This window comes from Quercus suber, unplaced genomic scaffold (assembly GCF_002906115.3).
Source record: "Quercus suber isolate HL8 unplaced genomic scaffold, Cork oak 2.0 scaffold_191, whole genome shotgun sequence".
NCBI classification, from domain to species: Eukaryota; Viridiplantae; Streptophyta; class Magnoliopsida; order Fagales; family Fagaceae; genus Quercus; species Quercus suber.
In genome coordinates, this window is record NW_027069649.1 from 94,630 (window position 1) to 116,784 (window position 22,155).

General features: G+C 34.2%; 3 protein-coding genes across 5 annotated transcripts; 1 reads left to right on the forward strand and 2 right to left on the reverse strand.

The window, feature by feature from the left end:
* The first annotated feature begins 2,028 nt into the window (after positions 1–2,028).
* LOC112027826 (large ribosomal subunit protein uL30w) lies at positions 2,029–4,323 on the forward strand. The gene is made up of 7 exons (XM_024060475.2): positions 2,029–2,162; positions 2,272–2,453; positions 2,540–2,637; positions 2,735–2,792; positions 3,582–3,661; positions 3,764–3,866; positions 3,950–4,323. The coding sequence occupies exons 2-7, from the start codon at positions 2,274–2,276 to the stop codon at positions 4,163–4,165; spliced, it is 735 nt and encodes a 244-aa protein (XP_023916243.1). The 5' UTR covers positions 2,029–2,162; positions 2,272–2,273; the 3' UTR covers positions 4,166–4,323.
* Positions 4,324–7,151: 2,828 nt separating this feature from the next.
* LOC112027836 (photosystem II 5 kDa protein, chloroplastic) lies at positions 7,152–7,736 on the reverse strand. Its single transcript, XM_024060489.2, has one exon. It carries the CDS (start codon positions 7,591–7,593, stop codon positions 7,267–7,269), a length of 327 nt encoding a protein of 108 aa, XP_023916257.1. The 5' UTR covers positions 7,594–7,736; the 3' UTR covers positions 7,152–7,266.
* Positions 7,737–8,797: 1,061 nt separating this feature from the next.
* On the reverse strand, positions 8,798–21,283 carry LOC112017981 (uncharacterized). 3 transcript variants are annotated; one of them, XM_024050476.2, is made up of 13 exons: positions 21,167–21,283; positions 19,876–20,114; positions 19,657–19,783; positions 18,665–18,792; positions 18,513–18,582; positions 18,307–18,409; positions 17,569–17,686; positions 17,338–17,419; positions 14,996–15,057; positions 12,656–12,728; positions 12,487–12,567; positions 10,842–10,922; positions 8,798–9,139 (listed from the first exon to the last, which is right to left on the reverse strand). In XM_024050476.2, the coding sequence occupies exons 2-13, from the start codon at positions 20,076–20,078 to the stop codon at positions 8,975–8,977; spliced, it is 1,293 nt and encodes a 430-aa protein (XP_023906244.1). In that variant the 5' UTR covers positions 20,079–20,114; positions 21,167–21,283; the 3' UTR covers positions 8,798–8,974. The 3 variants fall into 3 exon arrangements, with proteins under 3 accessions (XP_023906244.1, XP_023906248.1, XP_023906250.1); XM_024050480.2 differs by having other exon boundaries at positions 19,876–19,979; positions 21,167–21,271; XM_024050482.2 differs by lacking the exon at positions 21,167–21,283 and having other exon boundaries at positions 19,657–19,797; positions 19,876–19,973.
* Positions 21,284–22,155: the final 872 nt, after the last annotated feature.

Here is a 22,155-nt window from a genome sequence, read left to right on the forward strand (position 1 = left end):
GTGAATGACATTTAGCAACAGTGAATTAGCGTAGAGTCATTGAGAAAACTTTGTTAAAATTCAAAAAAAGTAAGAAAAGAGAGGGAAATAATGCCCGGTATCCTAAAATAGCCACTAGAGAACATACTTGGATTCAAAGGGATTTAAACTTTGCAAGTCTTAGAGGTCTAAAGAGCCATCTGAGTCTATAATTTTTGAACTTATTTGGACCTTGTAACAAGTCCTAGTGAACCTAATGTATTACACAATTGGGAAAATAATGAAATATTTCACATTATCTTAAGGACTCGTAACGTTTATTTTGCCTCTTTCTCTATCACATTGCCCCTTTATTGTTTCTTGTTGTTCAATGCATATATTCCTTGTTTGCTAGCATGTATGTGTTGTAGGATTCCTGCTCTGTGCACCATCTGGTTCGTAATCAGCTCGTTTAGCTATGGTGAACCAAGCCCAATCCCTTAAAACAAAAACTAAAAGGCCCGGGGTCCTTGCTTCTACTTAGGCCTCGGCACCGTCCAAAAAAGGACCCTCGCAATATCCTTTGATGTTCTTAACGGAGACATACAAAGTTCAAATCCCTCTTCCTTCAACTATCGAATTATATTGGGAAAAAAGATTTTCTATCTATATTCCAATTTCCATATAGCTTTTCTTTTTGTTCACATCAAATTGCATGGTAAAGAAAAGGTCAATGAATATGTATAGTAGAAACTGCCGCTATAGCTTGTATTTAAATTTTAAAGAAAAAAAATACTCTCTAATAGCAATTTAAAAAGTGCCGGGATAGGGTTTAAAAAGCGCCAAGATAGGGTTTCAAAACTAGCAGAACCTCTATCGGCGGTTTTAAAAGCACCGGTGTAGGTCAGGCGAACCTATTGCCACACTTGTTGCGCAGTGCTATAAAGTGCCAGGAAAAAAGACCGTTGGGATAGGCATTTTTGGTATACATATATAAAAGATATATTGAGCTAATGACTAATTTATTCATCACTTATGTAAAAATATTTAACAAGCTAACTAAATAAATTAAACTAGCATGTGTTTATAACATACACATTTAAATTACTCAAATTCAAAAGTTATAATATATTAAAAATAACCCAAAAATAAATTTATTTTCATCACATTGGCTAATCAACCTCATCTAAGTTAATGCTATGACCACGTTTATCATTTTGCAAATTTATTTCTTCATTAAAATTTTCTTCATCGTCATTAACATATACTATTTCCTCTTGTTCTTTTTTATTTTAATAATTAAAAAAAAATTATTATTGACATTCTAGTTTCTTGGACTTATAACAATGAAAAAAATAAAAAATAATTTTTTTTCAATTAATATCCATTCATAGTATAAAAAATAAATTTGTAAATATTAAAATGAAGTTGAAGTGTATACTGTGTAGTCCAAATTTTGTAGAAGAAAGAAAATGAAAAAAAAAAAAAAAACTTATGAATATGTTATTTTATTAGGTTAAATTAAGTAACCTAATAATTTTGTACTTAAAACAAGTCTAACAACTTATTAAATTCAAATAAAAATACAAATTTTAATAAAAAAAAAAATCATATTTTAAAGCATTTGTCCATCCTTGTTTGTGATGGCAGAAGTCTAATGACACCAATGCTGATATGTGTCCTTCCAATTAGACCAAATTAAAAGTTGGATTAGTTGATTTTTATTTTTAAAAAAAATAAAAAATTTCAAACTGTAGGTGATGTTAGGTTTAGTTGAGTCAAGTTGAACGGGCGCGTTTATCTTTTACCTAAAAAAAAAAATTAAAAAGGACACATGTCACCATTTTAAAGCAATTTAAAGTAGTTTAGAGAAATTTTTGTTTCCTCTATCATTTTTTGCAAAAGGATCATTGAGTATTTAAAAGACCGAATTTCCCACCTGAAGTGGGCCTTGTACACATGGAATATGGACTAACAAATATTAAAAAAAAGACAAAAGCCCACGTATCAATTTCCCAAAAGCAAAACGGGTCAATCCAAAAGCCCATATAGACGCACCACATAAACGGTCAAGATCTACCCTCATAACCCAAACTAAATCCCCACCGTTGGATGAACCCTACAAAACCTCCGCTTTCCCTCACGGCCGAGAGAGAAAACCTAAGCTCTCACTTCTCTCGAGTCTCTCTACGCACACAACAGAAGTAAGTTTTTTCTTTTTCTTTCAGATATTTGATTTTTTCAGCTCAAACCCTAATCTGAATCCTTCCATTTCTCTCTCTCAATCTTGATTAATCGTCTTTGTTTCTGCAGAGATGGGCGAAGAGGCAGTCAAGACAGTGATTCCAGAGTCGGCGTTGAAGAAGAGGAAGAGGGAGGAAGAGTGGGCATTGGCGAAGAAGCAAGATCTCGAGGCTACGAAGAAAAAGAACGCGGAAAATCGGAAGTTGATTTTCAATAGGGCCAAGCTGTACTCAAAGGAGTATGAACAGCAAGTATGTATTATTATTCATCTGTACTTTTATATTTATGTTTTGATGATTCCTTTAATTATTGATTATATCTATTTGGGCTTATTCAGGAGAAGGAGCTGATTAGGTTGAAGCGTGAGGCAAAGTTGAAAGGTGGGTTTTATGTTGACCCGGAGGCGAAGCTCTTGTTTATCATTCGCATTCGTGGGTAAGTTTTTTCCTGTTTTGATTATTTCGTTACATGAAATCTTTATGGTAGATCACCCAGGTTCTTATATTTTTTTTGGGAATTTGGAACTTAACAGTATCAATGCCATGCACCCAAAGACTAGAAAGATCTTGCAGCTCTTGCGTTTGAGACAGGTATTACATAAAAGTACTCGTTTTTTAAGCTATTTAAGTTTAAGCTCCTTGGGTCATAGCCTAGAAATCTTTTTATTTTGACCTTTTAGAACTTTATATAAGCATTGAGTACACACTATTTCTAGTAGGGTTACTGCTGAATAGTTTGAAACTTGAAGCCCTTTGTTGTGAGTGAGTGTTATGATAAGCTAATCTGAAACTATGCCTGATTCGTTTATGGGAAATGCTAACGAGTGTACTAAGGGCCCTCGTTAATAATCTGTTTAAAGAAAGTTTTTATGGGAAAAAAAAAAAAACTAATTAATATTTTGACAGTTTTTTTCATTTTCTATAAAAGTGGGATCAAAATTTTTCTAAAATGGATTATTAATGAGTGCACTAAGGTCACTCGTTAGCATGACCCTTCTTTTTATTCTGAATGCCGGGACATGGTGGTTGTGGACTTACAAATGGAACCTGTTTGGTATTAGTGGTAACACATCTTCAGTATACAGTGATTGTGGCTGATTAGTAATTTAGGACCAGAAGTATATGATGATCTTTCACTATTTTAATATGCTTGACCGAAATGATGAAATTGAATGATTAGGTAATCAATCATGGCAAATGTGATTACTGTTTCCTAGTCTGCTTGAGTGCTGATTTAATCATGATGGTTAAGTCTTCAAGTTGTGTTAGCTTGATGTATTTTTGTCTGTCATTTAACAAAATGCCTTGTTGATTAAACGTATTTCTTAAACAAGACTGCTAATTTCGTTTGTCTTTATTTTTTAATTTTCTTTAAAACAGATCTTCAATGGTGTATTTTTGAAAGTGAACAAGGCCACAGTGAATATGCTCCAGAGGGTTGAGCCTTATGTGACTTATGGGTGCGTATTTTCCTATCTCTCCCTCTGGTCATTTGCCTTGCATAAACATCTGTAGTTCAAAATTTACATCGGCTCTCGCTAACTAGATGTGCATGTTTATAGATATCCCAACTTGAAGAGTGTGAGGGAACTTATCTATAAGAGAGGATATGGAAAGTTGAACCAGCAGAGAACTGCTTTGACTGATAATGCCATCGTGGAACAGGTTTGTAATTCTAAGCTACTGATGTTTTATAAAGGGAAGTTTTTGCTTGAACTTGTTGCTTATATGCTATGATGTTTTCACAGGCTCTGGGTAAGTACGGCATTATCTGCACGGAAGATCTCATCCATGAGATAATGACAGTTGGACCTCACTTCAAGCAGGCAAACAACTTCCTGTGGCCATTTAAGCTGAAGGCACCCCTGGGTGGCCTAAAGAAGAAGAGAAACCACTATGTTGAGGGAGGCGATGCTGGAAATCGTGAGAATTTCATCAATGAGCTAATCAGGAGAATGAATTAGACAACTGCACTTTTTTGTTAGTTGGAGGAGTGAGGTTTTTATTTTTTTTTGTTACTGGCTTCTGGAAGTAATCTGAACACCAATTTTTCTAAAGTCCTGTCTGAATTTAGAGATAATTTTATATTATTTGTTAAAGATCAGAACTAGTTAATGGTGTCTACCTTTGTTTTTACTAGCTGATATCCTGCCCGAATGCATGGTGCATTTTGATAAATTTTGTAAGAAATTATTTATGACCCATTGATTTCATGAATAATATTAGCTGTTTGGTTTGATGGAAAACATTTTATAAAAATAGTTTTTTTACATTTTTTGATGTTTGGTAGCATAAAAAAAATTGGTTCATGGAAAACTATCTTTAGTCAACGGAAAACCTTAATAAAAATAAGACTTATTTTCTATAAGTTGATTTCTAGAAAATAAATTTGGAACACAATCTCTTTCCTGTACACTGCATCACTTCTATAAATAATTCTATTCTTTTGTGCACAGGAAACAAAAATTAATTTCATACCAGGTTGGTCATAGAGCAAAGCTTGTTTAGCAATGGCGGTTACGTCCATACTTCAATGGGAATCATAGCTGGCTTTGAATGGGTAACCTTTGCCATCACTGGGTGGGAAAATAATTCTACCTTTTTTCTGTTCATTCAATCGGCATTCATTGGCATGGGGAAATTGTTAGGACATTACACACTCAACTTCAGAAAATAATTCTATCCCTTTTATACACAGCTCCGCCCCTGGTCAGCCTTATTGTCCCCACTTTCCTTTATGACTTGTAGATTCAGGTTCATGCTTATTTCTTTCTACAGCTAATCCATGACCACCTAGATGGGGTTTTCTCTTTGAGATTGGTCTTGATCTTCCTTCCTCATCCATTGTAAGTGGTTTGTGTTCATTTGTTAGTCTTAAGGCTACACAAAAGAGTAATTTTTTTAACAAATTTCAAACTCCAAAATATCACATAGCTCAGTCCACTCAAAACTAAGGATCTAAAAAAAAAAAAATTCAAATTTTAACTCCTCAGGACCACCCAAAAAAAAAAAAAAAAAAAAACCAACGATAATGCTAAATCAAATTGGATCACCATACAAACCACTGAAGTCCTTCCTGCCCTCCAGCTACTCCCAATGAGTAAATTTATGAGATGCACAAATGAATAATTATCAAAGAAATAGATTGGAGCTATTTGCAAGGTTGAGACAAATAAGTAAGCTAAATCTTAAATTTTTTTTATGGCAGAGTAGACATATTTAGCATAGGACATGATCTTAGATGCTTTAGACAGTCTCCAACGTGCCACTAACACCTCCTGTTGTCCTCATTAGTGTGCCACATGACCACTTCCTCTTATGCAAGTTATGGTTTCCTATAAGGAATACAGTTTTGAGTTCAGCATGCAATAATAATCAAAACAGCACTCTTTTACAACTTCTAGGATCACTGTGACCTAAAAAACATCTACAATGTTCGTTGGCCTTGAATCGTTTCTCACTACCCCTTTTCCTCTGCAGATTTTGTAACAACAAAAAAATGAAGGCCAATTGTCTTTTTCTCTAAATTTGTTCTCTATTTAGAGAGTGTAAAATGCTCTAACTAGTAATTAATTGCTTAGGATACAAAATCCATACAAGATTACAGCCCAATTTTGAAGAACTTTCTTTCCAACAGTTAAGTACAGGTTTAAATCAATACAAAAATTTCAAAAGTGTTCTATTAAGATAGCTATTTGTATGAATGTAGCTTACTACTGTAGTGACCCATTAACTTAACTATTAAGTTGCCTGTGCGATACACAAATAATTTTATAATATTTTATATAAGACAATTTTGGATAATATTGTACATATATTAGAAAAAGTAAACTAAATTAGAGTAAAAAAACATATATATTTTGAGATATTAAAAATTTCCAACTTCTATTGATGTTCTTGAACTCTATTTTTATTTTGGTGTCGAGAAAAGAAAAAAAAAAAAAAAAAGACCTTACACTTCACAGTAAGAAATCCCTCTTTGTATATAATAATAAATGAGATTAGTGAATTTCAAAATCATAATAAATAAATATATAAATTAATTTATTGTGATTAGTGATTAGTTTGTAAAAATGCAGCCTTCCTGCAAAAAGGTGTCACTCTACAGTAAAATAGCAGATTTTTTCAGACAGCCTTTGCGTAGTGTTTGTCTTGCATGTGTGTCACTCATGGACTCATGGGTATTGTAAGTGTTCCAAGCCCACGTTTGCAACCTTTCTCTTGGGCTAATGGGTGGGCTTAAAAACTATCTTTTGCCCTTCAAATTACAGTCCTTCAAAATTCCTAATGAACCTTACATCTGGACTTGGGCCACATTGTCGTAAAGACAAAAATAAAATAACGGGCTTAGTATTATTTGGGCTTATTTCCTCTTCCTGGGCTGCATGTATTGGACCTATTAAAATGAGCCATATCAAGCTTTTTATCTTCTGTTTCAGCACCACATTTTAACAGACTTTGATATGTTCAAAATAAGACAGAGAATGAGCCATTGAATTAGATTATGGTAGATTATACTGTAGGCTCATAATAACCTTAATCAAAAAATTAATTGCTCGATTTTATTCTTTAGCGAAGGTATTGAACCCGACCACATAATTAAGTGAAAAAGTGCAATTAACCAACCCTCATTGTATGTATTTGGGGTTTTTGTAGCAATTTTCATCTTTGAATTTTTTTTTTTTAAATACTAAGTATTTTTAACACACACACATGGAGAGAGGGGAGAAAATTTTAAAGAAACTTAGAATTGATTCAATCAAATATGTCAAATTAAGGTGTCATTGCAAAATGCAATGTGGACTGAGTAAATGTGTTCACAATTTATGGTGGATAACTACAGCTAACCCAAAAATAAAAAAGGTTTGCCAAAAATTATGGAATATTTTCATAACTGCGTCCATTATCCTAGTCAAGACAACCACGATGCTTAAATCTAAATTTGAACAATTAAGGCAATGGAACAAAGTATTTCCCAAAACAATATTACAAGCATGCATAAATTACACCATCACTTGACTAAAACCAAATTGATTAAAAATCCACAACAAATCACAGGCCCTGCTCACTTGCGACAGATCCTAGCAGTTGGCATGGTAACACATACCGGGGCATAGGATTTCCTAGCCTCTGGAGTCCCTCGTTTCGGCTCTACCGCCACTGCAATCCCGGCAACGGAGCAAACAGCAGCTGCTGCAGCAGCAAACACCAAGTCCCTCCTTCCATTGTTGATCTCTTTCTCTGCGTCACAATTGACCACCTTCACTTTTTCCCCTTCAGCTCCCCTTGCAGCATTTGTGATGACAAGTCTCCGGCTGGTGGCGGCTACCGGAGAACGGTTGGCAAGGGTAGAACCACCAAGCAAGGAGGATGTCATGGTGATTGAGGCCATTTTTGCAATTTGACAAAGGTACTTACTGTTTTTGCTTGGCTGTATGGTGTGTGTGTGTGTGTGTTTTTTTTTCTATGGTTTAAGAGTTGATGAATTAAGCATAAGGAGCGTAAGTAACAGGAAGTGAGCTAGTTGGAGGGCCATCCAATATCTTATCCTTAAAAAAAATGTGTTGACCAGTAGCTTAGTTCCACGTAGCATGACATATCCAAGAGGGAATTTGTGGCTTTGAGACCTCTGTATTGTTCTGAGTTAGAAAGTGAGGACCAATAGTTTTGGAGATCTCCTTATGAAGATTGGTTGAGGATGTTAATCAAGGACATTATGTGGTCTAAAATTAGGGATTAGTGCACTCTGTGCAATTCATCTCTCACAACACAATTTTTTTTTTTTAAACCATTTTTACTTTTTAACTGTAACCCTTTTTCCACTTTTATTTATTTATTTATTCAAGAACTGAGATTAAAAGTTATTTTTTCAACTCTCAATCTTAATCTTTAATAGCTATGGCTATTGCATTCTACAACACACACACACATTCAAGTTCCCTTTTTTTATCACTTTTTTTTTTTTATTTTTTTTTTTTTTTTTTAAATTTATTTATATTCAAGAACTGAGATTAAAAGTTATTTTTTCAACTCTCAATCTTAATTTTTAATAGCTATTATACCACCTAATCTCAATCCAAAAATTAGAGACCCAAATCTCAATCCTTAAATTAGAGACTTTCACATTCGTAATTTTACAGTTTCTCTAAAGTTTGTAAGATAACTTTAATAAAAAAATTTTTAAAATTCTATCAATTTATTTTGAAACAAGTGAATTAAATTTTAGCATGTCAGTATTTAAACAAATATTGACTATCGATATTTTGATACATTCTAGCTTGATTTCGTAGCGCTTTGAGTCAGATTCATCTAGTTAATGAGAGGATAGTCACTAAGCGATTTCATTGGATTCAAACTACGTACTTGACTTGCATTGAGTAAATTTGGTACATATAAATTGAGCTACATTTCAATTGAAAAATCCAGCAAGTAAATACTTGATTGAAAAGAACTTTTAATAAATTGTTACATAATATAAATCATTTCTTTTCCATGGAATTAGTAAACATTAGTAAATTACTAGATGCCATCAAAATAGATTAGCTATTACAATATTGGTCCAACAAAAGTTAAGCCATCCAAGAAAGAGTCAGGAATTAAATATTTAAATGTAAGCACTCACACATGCTGATAGAGAAAATTTTGATTATCCACTGATGAATTTGGTAAATATTGTTCCGCGAGACCAATGGGGCCACGCTCGAAAAAAATTGCTCATGATATTAGACAAGATACAATTAATAGTAACATCAAATTCCGAATAGATATACAAATTAAGCATATAGTACCTCCTGTTCTCTCAATTTATATGGAGTGGGAAGCAAGCTATCTATATTCTCAAAAAGATCATCACGACCGGATAGTGGCTCCGCAACAGGAGAATCCATGACAGAGTCAGGAATTGCAACAAGGGTTTCCTCAAAAAATGATTTAATTGACTACAATGTTTTTAAAATTGTGTCAGAAACTTCAAGCAAAAGAAGCAATTAAAAACAAAAAAAAATTAAATGAAGGAAAAGATTTAATAATGTATGCAGAAGATCAAAGAGCAAAACACTCTTTGCATTAAGATAAGCAGCTAGGCCATTAAACACTCTTTGGATTAACCCTCCTTTTAGCTCCATGTATCCAACAGTGTTCAGTAAGATCATTATTTTCTACACCATCCAATAAACAAAGAAAAGATGCAATGCTGCTTAAACAGGTAAATGAAACGAAACCACATGCAATTAAGGAGGTGTGGGAATGACTTTGATAACAGCTAGATATGGGGATCAGAAGAATAATTTGGGGTTTCTCTTCAGAATTTCAGTTGACTAACATCTTGCAATTTAGATTTCTTTTAGAAATTATATTTAAACCCTATAATTTATGGATGATTTCACATTAAACCCTATAGTTTCAGAGGTTCTAAACAAAACTGTGAACTTTTAACATATGATCCAGTGGTTTTTAACTAAACCAGTTCGGATATAAAACTGAATAACTAATCCAAGCTTTTCTAATACACTGGGATGATGCCCATGGAGGTGGCTGATCCATATTTGCTAATAGCTAGTATGGATGTCAGAAGAATGCTTTGATATATATCCCCAGAGTTTCAGTTCAGAACATCTTTTCTGGAGTGCATCTTTGTTTTTTTGGGTTAAGTAATAAGAGATATATATCAGAAAGTCACCCAAGTATATAGGAAATATACTGGGGTGAAACAATCAGTTAACAAAAATTGCATAATTTTTTTCTGGAGGTTGGAGCATTGACTGTAACCACTTTAGCTTGGGCCCAGCAGACACCAAAATGGCTGTATGAGTACCAACTACCAACAACAATTCAAATTTTATCCTAGGTTTTATTATCCTTGTTGATGCAACTGCCTCAGTAAATCTTGAGAAATAATCACCCGACTCCTAAGTTGACACATCCAGGCAGTCTCTTGGATAGGGAGAGTTGTTTCACAGGGTTCACCGGGCAGCCACTATTCAGAAGCAACAGATGATGGCATGCAACTACTAGAATGAAATACTAAAATTCATACTAGCATAACTGGGTATTGTCCCATATTTGCAACTTAACACACCCAACTCAATAGGTGTCCTGGAAAAGAGGCCAAGGAGCAACAGGTTAAGAATGACAAAAGCAGCAGTGGGAGGAAAGAAAGGGGGTGTGGGGGCTTGCAGTGGGGCATTGCATCTGATTAACTTCCATGGACACCCAAACCACATTGTCATGCGATGGTTGGGTCTGTAGACATTAAGTGGTGGTGTGAGAAGGGCATGCTGTATGCACACTGCACATAAACACAGTCAGATAGAAAAGCCATGTTTCAGGGTTGTGGTTTTTTCTTCTCAAACTCATGCCATCCACAAATAATTGTAGATATTAATCTTTTGCATCTTCCTAACTTTCTATATGCTGTTTTGCTTGGACTATAAATGAAGATAAAAATAAAGCAGTCCAAGCAAACAAATATGATCTACCATACAAAATTGGAACAAGTAGAGCAAATTATGCAGATGGTTTGGTAACATTTGACCACAACTTTGTATATCCTGCTTTTGGTTACTTTCCTGGATAGCAACGGATCACCAAGAACGTTTTCTACGAAGCATTGAATAAAATCACTTGTAATAATTGACATACCTTGCAATTTTGGAATGCAGCATCAGCTTTGCGCTTCCACAGGCCATTCCCAGGTTCCGAATAGAAAAGATGAAGTAAAGGCTGCAACAGGGTTTAAGGGTCATTTAAAAACACAAAAACATTTTATGGATGGAAGAAAAACGCTAAACTTGATCAGCACTAGGCAAAAAGGCTATCCCATGCAAGTTGGGAAAGACAATGGAGAGGGAAAAAATATGGGCAACAAGTAGGGAAAGATGATATAGACATGTCTTTAGTGGTGTATGTATAGCAACACAATATTGAGGGATTCCTTTTACAAAAATTGTTTTGCACTTCCAAATATATCCACAATGGCCACTTGCAAACATTGGACCTCACAAGGCAACAGGTAGCAAGTGACAAGGGAGATATACTGGATTAGCATAGCAGCAATGGCAATGATCTGTCTCTTTGGCATCTAAATGACTTATATTTGGCATGTGGATTGATAAACAGATGCTATCAAGTTAGGGCAAAATACCAAATTCCACAAAATGGCATTATTCTAGGCAACAAACACATATTTATCAATTCCCGCACAATTAAGGATTTACTCCCAATTGGTTTGGTGGGCACTAGGGGTCTGTTTGGATAGAACTTATTTTGCTGAAACTGAAAACTGAAAACAGTAGCAAAATAATTTTTAAATGTGTGAATAGGGCCGTGGGACTCATTTTTAATGAAAAAGTTGCTGAAAAGTGAAGTTTGTGGGTCCCGTATACTGTTCATAGGACCCATAGAACTGATAAAAGAGGGTTGAAAAGTCAATAAACGACGGCTATTGTTCATGAACAGTAGCCGTTGTCTCCCAAAAAGCGTGCGCATCAGCAGGAAAAAAAAAAAAAAAACGCAAGATGCGGATGTGAGAATAATCCGTATCCAAACTCTCACTAGGTCTTGGGTTCGACTCCTGCAACGGGAGCGCCTATGGATTATTGGTGAAACACTGGCTTAGTGCTCATTGATGCCCCACTAGGTAGCTATCGCTAACTAAACGTAGCGGGTAGAATAATACTATAGTCATGGCCAGGTAGGGAAGCCAAGCCACCTTTGATCACCACCTCCTACTCTTTTTCTTCCAGGGGGGAAAAAAGCTGAAATCCTGACATTTATTATAATTTATTATAATTATAGAGACAAAAGATATATATTCCCATGCAATATAACAAAAGCATATTAATCCGTGCACATGACTGCAATAGAACAGAGGTTCATATATCATACAGACACAATTCTGTTTTATTCTATGTCCAGTTGTCCTCAAAACATGTAATGTTCTTGTAATATAAAATTATAACCAATGCTGGGCATATGAGCAAGTGATTGAAACCTTGAACATCTTTAATATAATTAAAAAGCAGAAAAAGTCTTTCAAAAACGGCAACTGAGCTTGTGAAATGTTCTTTCACTTAACAACCCCCCCACCCCCACCCCAAAAAAAAAAAAAAAAAAAAAAACCCAGAAAAGTCAAGTTATAACCATGAACATCCTTACCAAGGAGAGGTCCTTCCAAAACTAGCATTTTATAATTTATATGACCTAATTATCTTGCCATGCATTATGAATTTCTTATTTTAAGGCCACATGGTAAATCTTACTAGACAGCCACATAGTAAATCCCTACCTTCACCACGTCCCGTACATGTGGCTTAATTCCATATTTTCCCAAAACAGAATCGCCATACACTTGATATTTTTCCAGGATCTAAAGGGACAAATTATAAACTGTTAGCAACGTAAATCAATCAAAGAAAATGAGATGCATCCATTTGAGAGCAAAGCCTGCTAATGACCTGACGTCGTGTAATACCACTGCTTGGTGCACCATAAATTACAGAATCAACATGTCCCAAAACCTGCCAAGGGCTGAAACAAGGGGTAAAGTGTTATTTAGTCAACATATTCAGTATCAAAATAGAGAAACATGATAGAAACATCTCAACCCAAACGCAAAAAGAAAACCTCACAGAGAAAAAAACATTATCATAATGCTCACCACACTGCTGATGTGAGAACCCATTCTACAGCATACCAATATGTATCATTACTATATATTTACATATAAAAATGTTAATACTACAAATTTCTGGCAATGCCTACTTGGGGGCAACAGTTGTCAGAATCTTAAAATGCACAAAATGGTAATTTCCTCATGGAAAATTATGTGTCATGGATATGTATCACATCTTGACAACTTTATGATACTTGCTATGAAAATGTATGATCCTAGTACTCATGATGCAAGAAAAATACAAATTTTAGGTAACTTTAACAGACAAGTTTGAAGACAGTTCTTTCACTGTTCACATATTCCCAGAGAAAAAAGGGGTTCCTATTATGCATAATTTACTTTAAGATTGACAAAAGCATCAGAAAGTTACATTTTCTTTCTTTTTCCTAGATGCATGGGCATGTTAATCATTTTATATTTTACTATTATAAACCTTGCAGTTTACTTTAAAAATAAATAAATAAATAAATAAATCTTAACCAATGGAGAAGTCTACACACATAATAAATATTCCCTGTGTACTTCCACACCCCTCCCCCTCCAGCGGTGCAGCAGCGCTTTCTTATAAAATGTTTTATTTATTATTATATTTTTTATGATGTGGAATCTCACCAAGGCAGGGCCCTTTGGACCCAACCCTGGGGAGTAAACTACGGAAAAACAAGCCTCCACCCGCTAGTGAGGATTGAACTAGGATGTTTGGGTCTACAGCTCATCCCAAGCTTCCAACCACTAGGAGGCACCCTAATGGGTTCTTATATAATGCTTTATTTACTAAAGAAAAAAAGAGATATATGCAACAATATACTTCATGTACATATTACAAATAACACAGTAGCATTTATATAATCAAAGTATATTGAAAGTAATACTTAATGGTTCAGTATTAGACGTTATATTCTGAATATTTGATGCATAATTTTGCATGAAAAATCAGCAGTGCTTGCTTTCCAGAAATTACATAATTCATGCACATATGTTTCCAATTATGTAAGAATTCTAAGCATATTGAGAAACATACACTAATACAACAATAACTAATAAGGAGAATAAAAGATATCACCGTAGGCAAAATACATTAATTGACAATTATGTGTACCTCAAGAGAATAAAAGATATCACTGTAGCCTTCATCACTATGGTTAAGGATGACCAATGGCAAAGAGAAAATGACATTAGACCTTCCTCCAGATTTGAAGGACAATGGTTTAGGAATTTTCTTGTAAATTGAATTAAGTTTTGGACTTTAACTGATGAAGGCTAGAGAATCTATGGTATCTACCCATTTTTCACCATTAACAAAGGCCTATTAAGAAACTGAAGTAAGAGATTCACTCTGTGCCTGCCAGGTTGCGGGGTTTAGTTTGCTAAGTGTAGAAGTAGTCATGGATTGGAAGTAATAAGGTTACTCAGTATTTCTAGGAAATCCAAAGAGTTTGGATGGTTTAACAACCCAATTGACACCCCTGCCAGGATTTTAAGCACTGCAATCTCACCCCTTATACCTTCTTCTATGGAATTAAGAAAAAGAGTGCCCATGTCCTTCAGGTGATTGAATCTGAGACTCCATTATCTAAGAAAATGATAGAATTACACATGATGAACTGGATTTCAATGTTCGAGCTGTTTAAAGGGAATATCAAAGAATGTCATACAACTACCTGTTTTGAGAACTTATAGTTAGCAACTTTGTTAAATAAAGATAGCATTGAGGATCTTCAGCAAGGTTGCCTCACCTCCTGTTCTCCCTCTCAGACCCCCTATATCAAAAAACTAATTTGCATGTGTGTGTCTGTGAAATTTATTTTTCAGACACTAGTTATAACTTGATTTTACAATTGACTTAGAACTACCATGTTTGTTGTCACTCCATCTTCTTTTATTTTCTTTATTTTCTTTATCAGTAAATACATTTGTAAGCATAACATTTGCAGTCTACAATGATTTTATGATGACAGTTTAAGCATACAGACTATATACTCAACTGCTCCTAGAAAAATATTAAACAATACAATGAATTCATGAAGCCACACAAATCTGAGGGTCGAAACTCATTGGGCAACAGCCAAGAGAATAAAGAGCTGACCAAAATAAAATTCTCAAAATTGTTCATGACACATACTTATGGTATGCAGCACGTCCAACCATTACACCATGAGCTCCTGCCCTTCGAGCTGCATTGACCTATAATTTAAAGGTCCATGAGAAAATAAGTAAAAATTGAAGTATTGGAACATTCAGTAACAATTTAGAAGTAGCAAATTCCATAAATTCCTTAGCATACTCCCTGTTTTCTTTGGCCTCAGCCTTTTCATGTTTTCATTATTAATAAAATTCTTTACTTATTAAAAAAAATTTCCATAAAATAAAAATGCTTGAAGCAAAATTTTGCAGCTGTGAACTAGCAAACCATGTCAAAAGCGAGAACCAAAGATTAAAGCAAATATAAGGACAAAAGAACAAATTTTGGTAATCATTAGGTCATGTTATTTCTTTTAAACCAACAAAAATTCTTAACTTATGAACTTAAGGGAATTTTTTATAGAAACAACAAATTCAATAACTAAATGCATAAAAATTAAACAACAAATTTACACTATTCTGAGTTCCAACAAATGCTTCCAGACTCAAAAAACTAGCAATCTATTTTCTTTGTGAAATCAAGATGATGGGAGCTAGCACATATCTAACACCCTCTTATGTTCCAACCACAAAGAAAAATTTTGTTTGTCCGTTCTTTGTCATTAGATTTCACAGAATCACTTCACTCTTGTGCATAATTCTTTTGTAATTCTTTTAGGTTACGTTGTATTCATCAACGTGGGCATGAAGCAACCTCTTCTTTTACTAAAATATCATTACTTATCAAAAAAATCTATTGACAAAGAAGGGACAAACAAAACCTGGCTTCAGATGTCACCAGATAATTTTTTTTGATAAGTAATAAGAATCATATTAATCATGAAGAAAAATCGAAAACAGCAAAAACAAGGTGTTCATGATGGTGAACACAAGAAACAGCAACAAAAACACAACAAAGATATGGAAAGCAACTTAAGGGGCTATACTAAGGGAATTAAGAAACTCTAGAGTAGAAGAACAATTTGAAGAACCCCGGCACCTAGCCCAATCAAAGAGAGTACTCCGGCAGAGAGCTTGTAACTGGACAAGCAATTTCTCTTTAGCCTCAAAAGAGCGTCGATTTCTTTCCATCCAAATAACCCACATCAAACAGCCAGGAACCATATTCCATATGTCCAAAGAAAATTTCCCCAGCCAATTACTCCAAAGAATAAGATGTCACCAGATAAGCAAAGAATAAATTCATTTATAATTGATATATTCAATGGCAAAAACAAACTGATGTAACAAGGTAGCCTAAAGCAGAAAGTTTTTTGACAATTCGATAATTGGGGGAGGGGAGATTTGAACCCTGGATGTCTCATTTGAAAACACCAGGAGGTGCCAACCACTTCAACTACAAGGCTCGTGGCTAGCCTAAAACGGAAAGTTAAATAAAATAGGTTCAAAAAACATCTAGCCAGCTGACTGTCATAGTTAAACTCATGTCCTGTTAACGTAGGGTCGGTTACTGATTTGAATGAGATTTTTCTAAAACGAATGGTCATATAAAATTCATTCATTAAGGTTCCATATAAGCTATGTGAAGGCCCAACGATAGATGTGAACTGAGGCAAAAACTACATCTAGAATATTAAATTGATTCTTTTCTAATCTTTGTATGGAGTCACAAATCTTGGAAAAGCTTGAAGATACCGAGGTGACGATCACTTCCACTTGCTTTTATTGAGGTTAGGAATCCTGTCTCAAACCAATTAACTTTTAGATTGTTAACTCTAGCAAAACGTGTTTTCTAGGAATCCTATATTGATCTTCAGTTGACCCCGTTTCTGCAAACCCTGCTTCCTAACCTCCCCTTCTCCCCTAAAGAAAAAGAGAAGATAACACTCTGCCTGGTAGGCATATCTCCCAGTCCACCCTGGTGTCCGGGCCCAGGGAATTGTTCCTTACCTATCCAACAATATACAGACAAAAGGGAAAACAGAAGAAATAGCCTTTTTATGGACATATTTGGCACTATGCTAGCTGGAGAAAAAAAATCCTAAAAGCATGAAAGTCATGCGGACACAAGCAAGCAAGTCCACAGGATGAAGTACTCAAGCAAGGACCTCAATTTTCATTAGGAGGCATGGGTAATGCAATAGTCTCTTGAGGGAGGAGTTCAGAGGCCTTATAGTAGGGTTTTTTTTTTTTTTTTTTCATGTGAACAGAACCTATGTGTGTACATATGTACATGCATTGTATGTAAGCATTTATAAATGCATGCTCATGTATGCTTTATAGATAACATTTTTTTAAATACAGGTGTACACTAACAGACCCTCCCCCCCTCCCACCAACAAAAAGAAAAGAAAAGAAACAGTTAGTTTGACAATGGCTCACCTCATCAACACAATTTATGCCTCCATTGATTGTAAACCTTAAGTCTGGAAAGTCACGCAAGAGACCATAGAAGTACTCATATCTGCATAATTAAATGAAATATTTAGGAAAAAAACAGTCTGGAATAAAGCTAGAACCACAAAAAAAAAAAAAAAAAAAAAAAAAAAAAAAGAATATCTTAACCAGGAAATTTTAAAAGTAACTAAAACAGTAAAATAACGAAGTACATACTTCAAGGGAGGAATACTTCGATTCTCAGCTGGGCTAATGCCATTGAGCATTGCCTTCCTTGAATGTATTATGAAATGTCTAGTCGGTGATAGAGAAGACACTTTGTAAATAAAATCACCTGAAAAGGGAAAAGAACAATAGCAGCCAAAAAATTAGGATGCAACCCTGGCAATTCCAATATAAGATACTGAAAAAAGTATCACCTAAAAAAATCATAGATACAATATTGGATAAACAGTGACAATGCAACTTAGGTAGATTAATTAAGGCTTGATTTAATGGCAAAGAACATATATATATATATATATATATAAATTTGTTAAGTAAAAGGAAATCAATAAACAGCAAAATTTTATTTGCATATTTACAGTAATGATGCATAATCAAATTCCACATAACTCAATGCCAGTCTATTCACATTACAGTCAAATGCACCCATGCTACAATAATTAGAAGATTTTGAGCTAATAACCCCATGCTACAATATGAAAAAAGATTCCACATAACTGAAAGCATGATTATTTGCATGACATTCAAACGCACCCTTTAAGCATGCAAAGGTTGGAGAGGAATTTTCGGATTAAAGCATGAAAGCACAAACTTTGGCCCCGGTTTATATTCGCCATTTGTTCCTTGTAAATTTATAAAAGAAAAATAAAAAGTTCCAAACAAACTTTCAACTTAAATAGGTTGCTTTTAACTTAAACAGAAAAAAGAATGTTCATAAGAGGACCTTACAGAGCTCATTGTATGAGTCATGATCATCGACACCAATTCGACATTTAACACTAACAGGAACATCTGTATTAGCAGCAATTACTGACATAGCCTCACCCACAAACTGTCCTTGTAAACAACAAATGTATATATCAGAGCAAGCTGACAAAGAAAACTACTGTCTAGAGAGGTTGCACTCAACAAAGTAATCAGCATAGTTGCCAAACCTTTGGATCAAGCATAAGACGAGCACCAAAGCATCCATGTCCAGCTACTTTTGGACTAGGACATCCACAACTGGTAAATAGTAAAAGGTCTTAGTTCAGTGATCAAAAGGAAAAAAGAAACTTAGAAATATGGCACAAAATATTGTACAAACTTGAAATTTATTTCATCGTAGTGGTATGGATTAGCAAGTTCAGTAGCTTTTGCCAAGTTTTCCAAATTGTTCCCACCAATTTGAAGCACAATAGGATGTTGCTCTGGAGAATACGCCAAGAATCTGTCCTGAGCAGTATAAACAAAAAATAATAACAAATAAAGAATCAGAGGTATTGAGATAGCAAAATATCAGATCCACCAGATATTTGGGTGGGTGGTGTGGAACTGTGGAAGGTGAAGTATGAACCAAGAAATCCAATTTTTTTAGAATGAGTTGAGGGTGTAGGCATTATTGGTAGAGATGGAGTAATACGTTCATGGCAGTAATCATTCAACATAAAAATGGCAAACTAATAGATGGAACTAGCGAAGCCTAAATAGTTCCTCTTACTTTTTACTTCATTTTCCCTTTTTTAGTAGGTTTATAACAGGAAGATGAGCAATAAAGTGTAGGATATGAAGACAGAAGGAAACTACAATCATAAGATTTTAATGTTCTTGACATATTATATATAAGCTGATACCATTACATCAGAACCTTTGAAAATCCAATAAAGATGGAAAAGTACTATTTACTCTCACTTTGACATGTATTGACATTTATTTGAGGGGTTTGGCAGGACATCCACAAAGAACAGAGACCAAGAGAAGGTCTATAAACATTGAGAGAAACCATAAATGAAGCACCGTCATTTCTTAGATGGTGTAGATAGAGGAACTTGTATTAAATGTTTTTGAATCTCAAACCCAGAACTTCACCCTCCAATTCTTATGGAAAAAGTATTTGTCATTTGAGCTAGAGCTAATTGACAAGCAATCCAATATATAATATAACACCAAAATCTATAGATTTTAAAGAATCACCTTCATAATTTCACATGCTTCATCCTACAAAGTCACCTCCTTTTAATTTCTAAATACTTTGGTTATTGACAATATTGGTAATACTTCCTCAAGCTCCTTCAAAAGGAAAGTCTTTAACTAACTTACCAGATTATCCTTCTGATAAACAATTGTTTCTGCTGCAAGCATCTCTGTGTAGAGCCACGCGTGTTTCGATATGAGCCGGGCAAGAGTCCGATAATGATTATCTGTCCAGTCCATCATTGGAGCAACACTGCCAATAAAACACTAAAATCATACTAACTTCATACAATCAATACTCTTAATAGTACTGAGCATATAAAATAGACACGTATGAAACTGCACCTAAACCAGGGAGGAAGATACTGCCCGGCAACCATCACAGCATGTGCAAGTACTTGATCTTTTTGTGTATAAGTAGACGGTCCTCTTGATTTGGTAGGATTTCTCTGAAAAATATTGGAAGAAAATATGCTGTGTTTTTTAAGGATATTTAAATAAATAGAAGTAGATGAAGCTGGTAAAGAATATCCAGTTAACTTCATCATCACTCTAATCAGACCATAGCCTGCTCCCTTGGGTACCTATCCATTAAATAAAAAACTATACCCACATGAGACAGTAGATAAATTATAAAGAAGATCAATATTGCTGAATCAATACAAATTATTGACGGCATCCTACAAAGTCATAGATGACCATATACAATAAAGGAAAATTAAGTCACAGACTTAACTACCAGTATCATGACAACAAAACAGCACTTGGAATTCCATGTTTCCCTTTGAAGGAAGTTTTTAACTTAAATAAAATATGGCTTGCAGTTTTGTAACTAGAAAGAGTTCAAATGTAATCAACTGAAATCAGGAAAGAAATTCCTAATTAAAAACCAAAGGAGTCAACTGTGAGTCTGTGATACCCTGAATTATGTGAATTGGATTGAGTAGGTTTGTGTTATGCAAAGGTGCGCTAAGTCCTACGTGTTCTTTAGGTCAAACTGGGCTATATAAGTGATTACAAGGAGCCCCAGTTGTAACTTGACTAGTTCTTTTGGCGTAAAAACACAGATTTGGCTAGTGCCTTCCTCGGGTTGCAAAATCAACAATCAAAATGGTCTCTTTTTGATGTGTAAATTGAGCAGGACAAATCCATATCAGGGCCAAATTGAAGTTTGTGTAGCTTACTCAATACCAAAAAACACTTCCAAAGCACCCAAACAATTATCCAAAAAGAAAAAAAGACCCACTGCAACTTTTTCTAGATACTAATTCCAGACCCAATAAACAAAGGTCAAAGAAGAAACTTTCTAGTCCATTCAAAATGGAAATAACATCCAAGTAGTAAAAACAAACACAAAATTAACTTGAATGCAGCCTAAGAATATTAGAATACCCATTAAAGGTTTTAAATTTTAAATATAAACCAATTCATAGATTACCCATTTGCTTGCATAGTTGCATAGAAAAACAAATGTACAAAACTTAGACCAAAAAATGGAAGAAAAAAAAAGCATTTTTTCAAACAGGTGGTGGGCATGGAATTGTTATACGTGCATAGCCAGTAATTACACAATTATACATATATGCATATACAAATGCAATATATGTGCGTTTGTGTATGGGGGAATAGGGTTTACATGGAGGAATAAAGTCGCGTTGAGAGGAGCTTCTTTCACCTGAGAGAGAGAGAGAGAGAGAGAGAGAGAGTTTAGAGGTTGAGTTTGAGAGTTTGAGAAAGTGTGGTTTTTTATATTGTGCTTTATCCGCGGCAAATGTTACATGATGAGTGAATGCAAAATGCAAAGAATTTTATGTTGGGCTGGGCCTCTTTAATCTTCTTGGGCTCATCTTTTGTGTTCTAGGGCTCAATTATACGTAAAGTCATTTTTAGATTTTAAAAAGAAAAATGAAAAAGAAAAGGAACAGTTTTTATACTGAACTTAATGAGATTCCTCTCATAGTCTCATGAGATTTATGATAAATATGGTGAATGTATTGAAATTATATATATTTTTTCTTTGAGTTAAATTATATTTTTGGACTAACTTACCTTTTATTGATTCCTAATTTGTTTGAGATTATTGATGAAATTTCTACTTTGTCCTTTTTTTCTTTTGTTTTATTCTAGCTTAATAAATTTTGTTAACCCTTGAGTTATATGATTCACCTAAATTGGTAAATTTTTTTTATCGCTTGAGTTATGTGATTCACCTAATTTTTTAAATTTCATTATTGTCAAATAAGATAATTGAGTTTGAATTTCATCTATAACTATTATTAAAAAAAAAATGTCTTGGCTTGATAGTATAAAGCAATACTCATAAAAAAAATGCCAAATATTTTAAATCCAATAATCAATTAGGAAAAAATCATTTCAAATGTGATGTTGATCACAAACATCAAGGAGAGAATTTCCATTTGTGCAAAGTTAGTGTTAGTGCAATGTCACTTTGAGGCCTAGGAACTTCTTAAAATTTCAAGCATATATTATGAATTGAGTGGTTTACATTGTATCATGTCATCCATAGCTCAAAGTAAATTTCAATCCATTTAATTGGTAAAGTCTATTATAATTAAATAAAGAAATAGGTAATAAAGAATTAGCATCATTGAGCAACATCATAAG